Source organism: Lissotriton vulgaris, chromosome 4_1 (genome assembly GCF_964263255.1).
Source record: "Lissotriton vulgaris chromosome 4_1, aLisVul1.2, whole genome shotgun sequence".
Classification (NCBI taxonomy): Eukaryota; Metazoa; Chordata; class Amphibia; order Caudata; family Salamandridae; genus Lissotriton; species Lissotriton vulgaris.
The window spans coordinates 839,342,018-839,355,959 of NC_141691.1; the positions used below are offsets into that span (position 1 = coordinate 839,342,018).

At 44.4% G+C, this 13,942-nt stretch overlaps 1 protein-coding gene across 2 annotated transcripts in view; it reads right to left on the reverse strand.

Annotated features, from left to right (window-relative positions):
* Positions 1 to 13,942, reverse strand: part of JARID2 (jumonji and AT-rich interaction domain containing 2) — a 684,143-nt gene that overhangs the window by 104,017 nt on the left and 566,184 nt on the right. For both annotated transcript variants that reach the window (XM_086965161.1, XM_086965160.1), the window contains exon 14: positions 868 to 1,050. In XM_086965161.1, coding sequence (XP_086821287.1) covers positions 868 to 1,050 — 183 coding nt within the window. The remainder of the gene's footprint in view (positions 1 to 867; positions 1,051 to 13,942) is intronic.

Consider the following 13,942-nt stretch of genomic DNA (forward strand, 5'->3'; position numbering starts at 1 on the left):
TCAAAATCAGTGCATGATGGGGGTGTAAGTTATAGTTAGCTCTGCTAACTATAACCAGTGAATCTTGTTAATGTTGTCACCAAGATAGTCCCGTAACTATCACATTAAACTTTGATTTTCCAGTGAAAAATGTATTAATATATGGATGTTACTCTAAAGTTACCCTATAACAATCTCATTCTAGTGGATGGTGCTGTAGATTCGCATACTGTGCATATTTCAGCCATCTAGTGCTAAACCCTTTACATAGTGATTTGTAAAAACTGGGGTACAACTTTGGTGTTGCAAACATCAGTATTTTCAAATTATGTCCACTAACATTTACTTATTGATACTTCTCTTGGATATATTCTACACACACATTTTCTACTTGGGTAAAGCGGTTGATTAATTTAATACCTGTTTCCCAAACTCTTCTTTCAAGTCACACACCTCTAGTACCCTTCCCCATATCCTTCAAGTTAGCAATTTCATCACTTGCCCCACCATCATCTAAGTGGCGTATTACACCTAAACTGGAGAAATAAAAATAAAAAAACGTATTTCTTCCACACAGTGCCTTTATTGCTGGAAATACTGAATTTATAAAACCAGTATTCTTACCAGTGTGCTTTAGCTTTGTAATGTGTGTTGGTGTACCAGGCCAGAAGCATGCCTCCTTTAAAGTACAGCAGGGTCTTGCTTGAGTTTAGGAAAGCTAGCTTTTTCCACTAAGGAAAATTTAAAGAAAACAATACCGGAGGTACTTTCAAATAATGTGGGTTAAGAGCACGCATTTGTGTTTTTATGGTTGTGGCTCAAAACTACCAAGAGAGACTGGGTAATAAATACCATGTAGATGTAGAAATATAATGAAATTGTCTTTACCTTGGCAGTTCTAAAACCCATACTCGTCCACTGGGTAGTAGCAAAGTGCACAGTTTCGGAAACATTGTAGCCACAACACACTTTAGACACAAAGGATCCTGGAAAACAGACAATGAACTGCCCACTTTGCTGTACAGCACGATGCACCTTGATCCCCTCATTACATAGCACCTCAGGGGAGATCTGCAACCAAAGAAAAAAAAGCACAGACTATAATACACACTGTTGCTAAACATCACAACTGAGGAATACTGAGGATTGCCTGTGACATGACGAGACATTCAGTAGCACACACTACTTTGGGGGAAACTAGCACAAGTTGCAAAACAAACAGCTCACAAGACAAGGAAATGGAAACGGACTACTGGCAAAAGAAATCCCTAATTTGTTTTTACAATTGTGAAACATGGCCTTGGTTTAGGGGATTGCCGACTCCATTCATCCCCTCAAAGAATGCTGCAAAGCCCATATAAAATGTACTAATCTTATGTCAAGATTGAGAACCCTGCCCCTCATTTCTTATAGAAAAAGCAAGCTGTAAACATCAGCTGAATAACTACTCTTAACTTTGTACATGATTCTTACACAATGAAAGACACCTACAGACTACTAATGTGCAAGCACAATGCCAGTTTTAGCACTAGTTTTAAGAATTAGCCTGACTGTTGACCACCTTTGAAGGCAACAAGGATGAGATTCTGTCACATGTAATCCAGGGAATTTGAATACAGGCTCCAACGTGCATGGACGTATGTATTCTATGATCAGACAGTGTTGCGTCTGCTGATCGTACATTAAGGGACTAAAGTATCTCAAATTGATTATGTTTAGTTGGCAAAACAATGCTTTCCTCTCCCTCAAAGAAGTGTTTCTACTTTAATTGTTGTGTCCATTTACCAGCTCCATTTTGTTTGTGCACCTGTGGGCCATCAATGTTCAACATCATATCTCTGAACACAGCATTCAATAGTTTATGTTTACTTTATCTACCCTCAATTTTCTACATATCCTATAGGCTTCCATGTAGTGTGCTGCCATTGCTCATTTATGAAGCAACAATTTAAGATACTACCGTAAATATTAGGATTAACCGTTACTAATAATTTCAAACTAATGTGACCAACTCATTAGTTGAGTACTTCTGCTGCATTTCCCATCACGTGATGCATGGATTTCAAAGGACGAAAAGTAGTGAATCCAATACAAAACTCTGGAAAGGATATGTTTAGAATGGTGGAAAAATGTTACGCTAACCTAAGTGTCACACACCCAAAAGTGGTATTATTTAGCAAGAAGAATATCATTTTGGGGTGATGAAACAAATGGTACATGCTAGTTTCCCTAAATAAGACACATTTAAACATAACTTCCATATACAAATACACCAAACTGTGAACCATTTAACTTTAGTAAAATACTGGGGTGATGCATTCAAGACCAGGTGTCTCAAGCAGTGCAGTGAGGTTGAACTATTTTATGTAAACATGTTTGTTCCTCGTTTGCCAATGTGTGGGAATACCACCACCTCTTGTTTCTAGCTTATTTCCGAAGTAGACAATGCCACTGTGAAAGTGAACTAGTGAGGCAAAATAAGTTTGCCCAGTCCACTATTAAGCACCTGGCACACTGCCACTGCATTGTTCAGGGCACATGGGGATTCATAACATCGAAGTACCTGTAGCTAGTAGTTAGTAGGAGGAGTGTGGCCCACTGATTAGAGCGGCAAACCCTGATGCAGAGGTCTGGCCCGGGACCAGGGTTCAATTCCCGACGCGGCAGGGTCCTGAGCCCAAAAATGTCCATGGACTCGATAATTCTCACCTCGGTGCCTACTCTATTCATGGGGTCCCACGCTGCAACTCTGGGCAATAGCTTGTTTAATCTCCACTACGGCGGCCCACCCGCTGCGGGATGCCTGGCTTTCACCTTGGGGATGCCCAGTAGGGGTTATCTCACAGGGAAAAGCCAGGACGGGTTCCCAAGGCAAGCGCCTTGATGCCTTCGGGTGATACGTGCGCTATACAAGTCGCAATACATACATACATAGCTACAGAGGCAGAACCAAGGTCGACTTTTCAGTAATTAGGAAAACTGCACGGATACAAGGCTGGCAATTATATCATGAGCAGCCTGTCTTCAAGATAAGGTCCTTGAATGGAGTATCTAGGATCTGCTCATGACAACAGAAATATTGGCTCCAAATCGGATAGTTCTCCCTTTCACGTATGTTGCACTACGTTGAGGTTCCTCTGCTTGGCGGCGCGATCCTTTTCGCCCCTTCTAGAAATCTCTTTACGACTTGGGAGGTGAAGAAACTTTCCCCCGTTTCTCCTCTAGTTTAAGCCACAATCGCCTCTAAGTGTACCCTTAGGGACGTGTAGCTTACTTTGCTTTGCAATAGATGTGTTAAGTATTTTAGCACGGTTGACTCCCTTGTGATTTTCCTTTGCAATTTTTCCCTAATGCACCATTCTGAGAATCTCTTCCACTTTGCTACGTAGCATTTCCTTGTGGTAGGCCTTCTTGCCTCCCTTAGCACTGCCATTGTACTCGCCGGTAGTTTGAGGTGTGCAAACTATAGGTCTTCATGAGGCATGCCGCCAGGCTGAGGCTCTCTGTTAGCAGGTCCCTTCTTTTTGGGAATTTGTGTGCTGGTGCCAGCGCCAACTCCACAATTTGCGAGAACCATGATTGTCTGGCCCACTGAGGTGCTATTAGGATCAGTGACATGTTGTGGATCCTGCATTTGCTGAGTACCCTGTGTATCAGTGGGATCGGGGGGAAAAGTGTATGAAAATGTCTTTCACCAACTTATCCATAGCACATTCCCTTGTGACCGATGGTCTGGTTGCCAAGTGTTGGCATTTTGTATTTTGGTGTGTTGCAAATACGTCCATTTTGGTGAACCCCACTTCCGGAATACTCTCCAATTCCTGTTGGTTGATCTCCCATTCGAGGGATGCTGACGTCTGCATGCTGAGTCTGTCTGCCTCCACATTGTCCTTCCCTGGGAGATGTATTGCTACTAGGTCTATCCTTAGTGAAATGGCCCATGTCAATATCTCCTGTGCTAACCTCGATAGCGCTACTCACTGTGTTCCTCCCTGCTTGTTGATGTAGAACATGGTTGTGGTGTTATCTGTTTGGATTAACACCCTGTTTCCGTACAGCTCATTCTGTAATGCTTTCAAGGCTAGGAACACTGTGTTTAGTTCCAGGTATTTGATGTGCTTGACCGCATCCTGTTGCAACTACAGCCCTCTCACCTTGATCTTGTGCATATGCGTGCCCCAGCCCAGCTGAGAGGCGTCTACTGTTTTATTCAAAGTTTTATATAGCGCGAACCAGATCTTTGCAGATATCAGAGTGCTTTACAGAAACAGAGGGTAGGGGCAACAAGGGGGTGATTAAACAAATTCTTGAAAACAATATAATAGTCGGTAGTAAGTGAGTTGCAAAGTAGGAAAGCAAACAAGTATAACACAATAAACAATCAGGAAACCAATAATACAGAAGCCGCGCAATGTCTTTGATCCAGTAACACTAGAGTTCTTGCCATAAGGATGGCTTTTACCTCTTTCTTAAAAAATGCAGTGGAGGAGATAAGCCTGGTTTCAGGCGGGAGTGCATTCCAGATCCTGGGTGCCATTCTTGAGAAGGAGCGTTTGTATGTTTTTTCCTTCCGGAATCTTTCACTGTTGGCGTTGGTTGTATGGTTTCCCCTGTGGTATGTTTTGTTCGTTCCACCACGCTATTTCCTGATGCACTGCGTGTGTGACAACAACTAGAACTTCCCAACTCCCGGTTGCCTGTGACCATTGCTGCTGTATCCATTCCTGGAATAGCCTCATGTGTAGTCGAATATTCTGGACTAGGTGAATGCATGACGCTATCATTCCAACTAGCCTGCTCACCGTTCTCACTGTCAGAACTTGCCCCTTGCGGTAATGACGCGTTTCCTTCAGTATCCTGAAAGTTCTCTTCCTGCTGGGGAACACTTTGACCTGTATGGTGTCAATCTCTGCCCCATAGAATGTCTTGATTTGCTCTGGCCATGTTGATGTTTTCTCCCAATGAATCGAGTAACCCAGTCCTGTCAGTTTTAGTATGACCTGCTTTTGATGTGCAGTTTGCATTGATCGTATAAACTTGCCTTTACGAGCCAGTCATCGAGATAGGGGTGTCCGTGTATCCCCTGCCTTCATAGGTGTGCTGCGACACCTGCTAGGCATTTTGTAAACACCCTTGATACGGATTTTAGGCCGAATGCCAGCACTGTGAACTGCAAGTGGGTTTGGTTGATCACAAACCTTAGTTGGTGCTTGTGTTTGACAGGGATGTGTAAGTATGCGTCCTTTAAATCTATAGTAGCCATGAAGTTTCCTTGCTTTATTTGTGGTATTACCTCTTGTAGGGAGGTCACCTTGAATCTTTGCGTCTTTATGAATTTGTTCAGGAACCCTAGATCTAGGATAGGTCTTAGCATTTCGTCCAGCTTTGGCACCAGGAAGTTAGTTGAGCAAACCCTCTTGTTCCTTTGGTTCTGCGGTACCACCTCTATTGCCTCTTTGCTGAGCGATTCTTGCGTCTCTAGCTGCAGGAGCGAGAGCTCCTTTGCTGAGAGTGCCTTTCTTCTTGGTTTTCTGTTTGGAGGTTGTCTTTCTAACTCTATACAGTATCCGTATTGTATTAAGTTTAGTATCCATTTGTCCGAAGTGACCTTCCTCCATTTCTGGATAAAGTCTCTTATTCTTCCCCCTACCGGTGATTGGTGTTCGAGGTACTGTTTGTCATTGAACATTTTGCTGCATCTTTTCTTTTTGACTGTCCGCCCACCCCGAGGTGCCTGATGCATGGCGGAGTCACTTGGTTGAGGGCTGTGGTCCTCCCCTTCGTGTTTGTCCTCGTCCGTTTCCACCCCGGGGTTGGTACTGCCAGTTTTGCTGCTGCTAACCCTGCTGCTGCTGGCCTTGGTTGTTCTTCTGGAGGCCTTGCTGGAACGTTTGGTGCGATGTGGTCGGCACGTTGCCTCCACTTCTACCACCTGGCCTCCTCGTGGGTGTGCCTCTTCTCATTCCCCTGAACTTTAACGCTCCCATGGACCTTGCTGTTTTGTTGTCCTTCTTGAGCGGTGTCAACTTGTTATCCACTGGTGTGCCGAACACTTGCTCTCTATTAAAGGGTGTATTTAAGATGTTACTAGATGTTACTGTGAACCTATGGTTCGAATCCCGAAATTCTGAGCCATGCGTCTCTTCTCTGTTACTCCTATCATCATTAGCCTGCTCAATGTTTCTGCAACATCCAATGCCATTTTCGGGCATATGTTTGCCCTGTTCTTTCCTTCTTCTACTAGCTGAGCTGCCCTTTGTTGGTACTGGTCTGGTAGATGCTTTAGGAGCTGCCCCACTTCATCCCAGTGTTGGTATGCATGCCTATTGATCAGGGTGTTGGAATGTACGATGCGCCAATATATTGCCGCATTTCTCTCCACCTTTCTCCCTGTAAGATCCATGGTCCTACTCTCCTTGTCTGGAGGTGGTCCGGCATTCAAGGGAACATCAGCTCTCTTCCTAGCTGTTGCTGCAATTAGGAGTTGGCTGGTACTGATCCTTGGATGTATGCAGGGTCCTTTGAAGAATATTTGCACTTCTTCTGCGTTCTAGGGGTCACAGTTTTGCATACTGCTGGCTCCTTAAAGGCCTCTCTTCCCAGCCCTGGTCCAGCACACTAGGGATCATGGGCAGGAATTGGCTCCTAGTCTGTTGAGGCAAAGTTTCTAGGAGGAAACATGCCTTGGGCTTCTCCTCCTTAATTTTCACTCCATAAGTCTGTGCAGCCTTCTGTACAAACATGTTGTAGAGCCCTATGTCGTCTGGCAGCGAGGGCCTCGAAGGGTAAGTGTCTACGCCTTCTTCCGGCGATTCAGCGTAGAGATCTTGCCATTCCATGTCTTGTGCCTCTGAGGACGTTGAGACCACGGTAGGATTGCAGATCTTCGTCGCCTTCTCCCTCGAATTAGTAGTCTTCTTCTCCCAGTTCCTCGACTGGTTCTGGCGTTTTCGGCGGTTCTGCGTCTTCGTCGTCCCTTTCGACTTAGACTGCAGGTTTCGGTGGGATGGTGTATTGGCTCATCTTCTCGTCAAAGTCCTTTTTCCGCTGTAGGATGCTTGCCATTTCGGCCTCGAGCCTCCTCTTCTTCCTCTCCATCTCCGCGGCATGTTCGGCGTAGAGGGTTGGAGCGCTTCTCTTCGAGGACATAGACGACTATGTCGGCCCTCCTTTTCCTCGGCACCGAGGTGTCCTTCTTGAAGGCGATCTTCGACGTTTTCTCGCGGGTGATTGAGAGTCCTTTTCGAAGGATCCGCTCGGTTGACTGTCCCTTGAGGCTGTTGCTTTCGTCGAGTATTTCGGCGGCAGACCTCCCATTGAGGACTTCGCTTCACTTCTACGAATGTCGCTCGGGGCTATTGCTTCACTTTTTCGACTGTTGCTTGGATATTTAGGGGTCGACGACTCCCTTACCTCCTTTGACGTCTTCCTATGGACCTCTATTACCGTGCAGTCCTCCGGTCCTTCGGCGATTATGTCCTCTTCTCCACTGGAGAGGCCCAAGTCTCGTAGCGATGAAGGTGGCCCCTGCATGTTGTAGTTCGCCCTTCTCTGCCTTTCCCTTACTCTGAGGGTCTTGAGTGTAAACGCCAAGCAGGCGTTGCAGTCTTCGCTTTTGTGGTCGCGCAGCAGGCAGAGGTTGCAGACTGGATGCTGATCCTTCTGGGCGTACTTATGGTGGCAATTGGTGTAAAACTTGAACAGCGTTTTGTACATCCCCGCGCCCAGGGAGCCCCCTGCGAGCGCATTCTCCGTCAAACGTCGAGGTTTTGCTCGGTAAAACTTCTCCCTCATCGCTCCAAGTACCTGACCTGTAGTCCGGTGAAGCTGCAAAACTTGATTCTTCGTCAAATAGCTTCGATTTTGCTTGATTCTTCTTCCAAAACTCTGGAACTCTTCGGCAACGATCCAGACCCATTGGCGGAAAAAAGAATCTGAAGATGGCGATCAAAGGCGGGAGCTTCCGGAGGAAGCACGTTGACGTCACGAAGAACGCCAAATGGTGGTATGTCGACGCCCACCTGGGCCACAAAAAAAAAGAAAGAATAAAGACTACAATTCCGGACCCAACCACTAGATGGCGGAATAATGCACAGCATAGTGAATCCAGAAAGAGTCACGCTGCAAAACCATGTTCTGTTGCTTTTAGAACAAGCATTTACAATGCAATGGTTTTGCCTTTGTTAAAGTTAGAGCTATTGGCATTGCTCTTGACATTATTTTTATTTATGTTTTTTTAACATAAATGGCATTGTCATTTACAATAGCAAATTCAACCACTCATCTAACCCATCTGAACACCCAGCCACTGATCCACCCGCTCATCTATCTACGCATGCGCTTGCCAATCTCTTCATTCACCCACCCAGCTGCCCACTTGTCCACTCCCTCGTCCCTCCCTCCAGCTGCCCGCCCACTCGTCCTCCACTCCACTCCACCTTACACCACTCCACCTTACAACACTCCACCTTACAACACTCCACCTTACAACACTCCACCTTACAACACTCCACCTTACAGAAGGTACTCTGGTGTACAACATGGCTAAAACATATTGGCAAACCTAATGGCTCTTGCACATGCGAAAACTTCTGGCTTTGCCAATGCTTGTTTTAATGCACATCAACCGCTGGCCACACTACCACTGCTTGCCGTACGTGAAATCACCTGACCATGTACAGTCGGCACATGTACCACAGGCTGAACGCTGCATACTCTTTCTTGCACATTAATTACCGGGCCCGACAACACTGGACCTCGCAACAGATGGTGACTTTATTTCTATAGTACTGTTCGGTCCACAGAGAGCAGACAAATGCACGTGTGTGTGTGTCAGATGGCTGTTGATTTGTGTAATGTTAGAGAAAGGGTTTGGAGAGAACCAGGAGCCGGGGGAGTTGTGGAAACGCAACATATGCAATACATACCATAATTCCCGATTTAGGCACGAGGCTATACAGTTTTTGGGCTAAGAATGCCTGTACTTCAACTTTCTCCCTCTTGTAAAACCCTTCACGTCAATGCAAGTCGATAAATCGGGCTTGGCTTGGCTGCCGGCTGCATTAAAGCCCTAAGGTGCCACGCCCTTTACTGCAGGCGCCCAATGTATGCGAAGCACTAGCACTAGCATTGCAGTAACACCTCTTTACACAAGCACACCGGTTTCTACAGCAGCCTCTGCAGAGCATATTCACTAATACCGGTCCTCCCCCGTTACCATGTAAACAAACGATACTCATTCACGAGTACTTCCGCTCGGAGCCTGCTCTCGGAGGACACCGGCGGCATCCAGCCCTCCCTTGAACAAGCACCGCACTGTGTGCATTCCAGCATTCCTTCAGCCCGTTTACACCCCTTGGCTGGGCCGCAGGTGGCTTTCCCTGGTCGAGTATATGGAGGCCCAGTTTGTTGTGTGTGCAGGTAAACGGCGCGAGGGTAAAAGATGTGCGCTATCACTGCTGCAAAGTACTCGACAGGAACTCGCACTTGTATGAGGAATACCCCCCCCCCCCCCGGAGAAGTTCTCTCAAGCGATAACAGGCTGTGTTAAATAAGTGTGAAAGAGGGAGGAAGGTGAACACTGACCTTTGAGCATTTCGATAACACGCATGTTTTTCTAGAGCACCCACTAACCCCTTTTCACCTTGATAATGGATCTCCTGGCTCGAGCTCGTGTTCAGCCGCCTGCCCTGCCTGCCCCTCCCTGGTGGTACCTTCAGCTTCTGCCCTCTCTTGGCTCCGCAGACGCTCGGATGCTTCCCCCGTGTCCGCTCCCTTTCATCAAAACCACACCCATGACACAACGAGACGTCCGTGGCAGTGACTGTAACTGAATTAGGCGCAGTGCTGGTCCATTAATTTTTGACTGCACGCAGCAGCCCGGACCGGTGCGGGAAGCAGAAGGAGGCAGCGCTGCATGCGCCATGATTAAAGCGCCACCGCAAATTTGCCCGTAACAAACCCCCCGCCTTTGGAAGCAGGACGTGACGGCCCGGGCGCCGCGTGAGACAGGAGCAGGAAGGCGGGTGCCCTCAATCCCGGACCAGATTTGGGGGCGTTGACGAGAAGAGGCTTTCGGCTGACGTAGCCAAAAGCCAAAAATTCTCGGGAACGCCCCCGAATCTGGTCCGAGATTGACGGACAGAGCCTTCTCCCAATGGCTAGCCTCCATTTATGGAGCTAGCCAATGGGAGACTGGGGCGGATACCCGACCCCACACACAAATCATAAGGTTTTTTGGCGCATGCGCACTACGTGCGCATCGCCAGTCAAAACCTAAAAAGGATCAACATCAGATGCAAGTACTTTTAATATCAACAAATATCAAGTGTTTAAAAGTCACTGCTTTCAAAGTGATGCACTATAGAAGTTCCTTTGCTCTCTATTAATCAAACAATTCTATCTGAGCTGCAAAAGAACGTAGTAGGGCTGTGAATTCTGAGACTGACTGCAACTGTATGTATGCCTTTGTAATTTGCTATTACCAATTAGTGGTATAGCCAGGTGTACAGCATCAGGGCATACAGATTCATTAAGTAGCAATATACTTTTCAAATATTCTTTAGAACTATCAAATGTAGCAGATCAGAGATATTGGATATAGCCGATAGCACATATTGAATTAATTACAATATTATATAAGAGAATGGGCACTCCAAAACGGATAGCTGAAGCTCCTCCTCCATCTTGGTTAATAATTACCAGTGAGTGACATTCCCCTTGAACAGTACTACTATTACAAATCAGAAGAAAATGGCAGTGATTCACAAAATGATGGAACTTGTGTAAAGCATCTGAATCTATAAGCGGTTTCAAGCCAGAAAACTGCTGCAATAGTTTGAGGTGAGAGCGGCCATTTATTTTTTCTTGAGCAGCATACATTTAAATTCCACTGAAATTAGTTTGAGGGCATGGCTATTTTGGAGATCATACGAAAAAAGCAGCATATAAAAAGGGCGACAGCGCTAGTCCGACTTTACATTTATTAGTGGTGCTACACAAATTTTAGATAATGTAGTGAACTTGAAGACTTTTTCACCATGTCAAACATGCTGATAACCTCCTCAGAGTTAAAGATCATCTTATGAGATTATCATTTCGGTGAAATTAAGGATAATGTCCCACAAAGCCTATGTGTGGATGCATTTCTTCTAAATTCACAAAAGTCTTCCCTATCTACCTCAGAAAAAAGTTCAGCATATTCACTGTTAAATACTTGGCACAGCAACTACGATCCAATTGCTTCATAATGTTCTACAGTCCCCACAAAGTTGTAATGAAGAACCAGACTGATAACAAACAATCTGTATTTTTTAAAACTGAAATTCACAGCATTTACGATGAAGCAGGCAATAGAAAATGAGCACAATAACTTCTTACAGATTTGAATTCAGCAGTTTCAAATCTGCAAGGAAAGTGTGTTTAGTCATGTATGGCATTAGATTATTAAAAGGTTCAAAGTAGAGAAAAACTGCAATCACCTACATCTAAAATCCCCTTGCTATACCTCTTTCCTAGGTTAGTCAGCCTCTCTATTGCTACATATTTTTTAGTTTAAAATCTGAAAATAGAAACATTTTGGGAAATAAACACATTTTCCCAACCTTACATCGCAAGGCACAGGTGTGGTTATTTTACGCGGCCAGAAAGAATACTAAGACCGAAAATGGAACTATATTCTGATACGTGGATGCAAGTGAAAATAGCTCATGAGACGAAGCTCTCCAGAAAAATTTACATGAGGAACAGGGGAGGCTACTGCGCTCAGGAACAACCTCCAACCTGTTTCAACCTAGGTTCAAATTAAAGACCAAAGGAGGCAGGGCCCTGTCCGTGCTCCTTCCACAACTGTGGAACGAGCTTCCACCTACCCTGAAAGCGGAATCGCAACTTCTACCTTTCAGAAAGAAACTAAAAACTTATCTTTTCAGAAAGGCCTTCATGACATCATAGGAGGTGAAATAACTGAGGTTCTAGGGTCATTAGTGTGTTACGTTCTTTCTAGTTAAGCGCTTAGAGACCGGCGGTGATAGGCGCTATACAAGCAATCCCTAACATAACATAACATGAAGGAGGGCCTAAAGCAAGGATGCGTTCTAGCGTCACATCTATCTAATCTATTTATGTCAGATTTGTCACCTAGGCTTGATAAAATCAGCTCGCATCCCCCTCGCTTGGGAACTCTGCAGATTACACATTTATCTTACACCGACGATATAGTCCTAGCAAGTCACCCTAGTATTAGCCTCCAAAGAGCGAGACGAGTTGGGGAACTTCGCTAAGTAGTATCTGCTGGAGATAAACGTTATAAAAACTAAAGCTATTATTATAAGTCGAGCCATCCATAAAAAAACAATTTAAATTGAGCAACGTGAATCTGTAAGTAGTTGGTAGCTACAAATATCTAGGGATACATTTGGATAAAAGACTAGCTATTCAAAAACAGAATGAGGCAATAAAAAAAAAGGGAAATGGCCTAACATTTGCATTTTGTTTAATAGCAAAAAGTTTTAAAGGTCCCTCCTTCACACCACTACTAGCTATCATGAAAGCAAAACTTCTACCCACTCTAGCATATGGAAGTGAAGTTCAGCATGGAAAAGAAGCTGCAATAGTCTCCAAACATGAGCATATAAAAAAGTATTCTCGCTTCCACAGAACGTCTCACCGGCGCAGGTCCAGTTAGAATTTGGGCTACAGCACCAACAGCTGCACAGAAGATATGTCACAATAAAAGCTTGGTATAAAGTATGGCGCAACCGAGAAAATAAGATTAATAATGCACTTTGGAATGTGTTACAAGGCGACCCACAATCTGCCTACTTCAAATATTTTCAAAAATCTTTACAGTCCACTAGGATGGTTGACCTTTGGCAGAAGAATCTTTCATTTACCACTTTTCAGCAAATCTTGAAGAAGTCAAAGCAACACTCACTACTGGAGGATAAAGCCATCCTAAGTAAGCGAGCCCACGGATGTATGGTCTTGTAATCGTCTATAAAATTGCAACCAGCGTCATATGTGGGTCAGCCATTTTCTTCCTATTTAAAGTCCAAGTTTTTAGCAATACGTTTTAGTAATCTGCCATCTAATGCAGACCAGCCAAGTTGGAAAAATCAGGGCCCAAGGTCATGTAATCTTTGTGGCTCACCGACACAGGATTTTATTCATTTAGTTTGTATCTGCCCAGCTTTAAGCCAGGATCGCCGGAAATTGCTATAGGGACCATTCAACACAAGAGGCATTCCTTCCTGTAAACTGCAATATTAAAATGTCTCGATCCAGAAGATCCACAGCTGAACTGTTAAATACAATTTTTAACTAATCACGAGGAAGATTTCAAACAAGGCTGGTGGCAAAACGGCCAGATTTTCTGCCCACTAAGTTAGATCCGTGCAAATGTAACTGATAATTTAACTATCATCGAACACATAATCACATAATGTTAAGAGAGTAGCACAACGGCACTTTAGATACTAGGTTTTATGTGTTAGTTAAATCTTATTTTATGATTTGTTTATTTGTAACAGGATGCAGTGCAAACTTTTGTGCTATTTCTTTTTTGATTTTCAAAAAACTTTTAAGGGAAAATTATGCACCTCCAATGATAAAGACAGCCTTTACTGCCAACAAGGTATGCATGGAGTCTCTTCTCCTTAAGAAACTCTAGACTGCAAGTTACTGTACATTCCATGCTTTCTTAACATAGTACATAGAAGTAGACATTAGGGTGTTAGGTTTTAGATTACATTTTAACAAAGTGAGAGAAGTTCATATTGCTCTTGTTATTAATAATGATCCTATTGGCGGTTTCTATAATATTCTGTGTGGTTGCTTTAGAAGCACCAAGAAACGGATTATTCATGTAGTAATAAATAATGTTATACTTAAATGTTCATTCTTTTTAGTACAGTGTGTGTAATACTATGAATAAGAAATACGCCTGTGCTGTTTCCATGGTGCC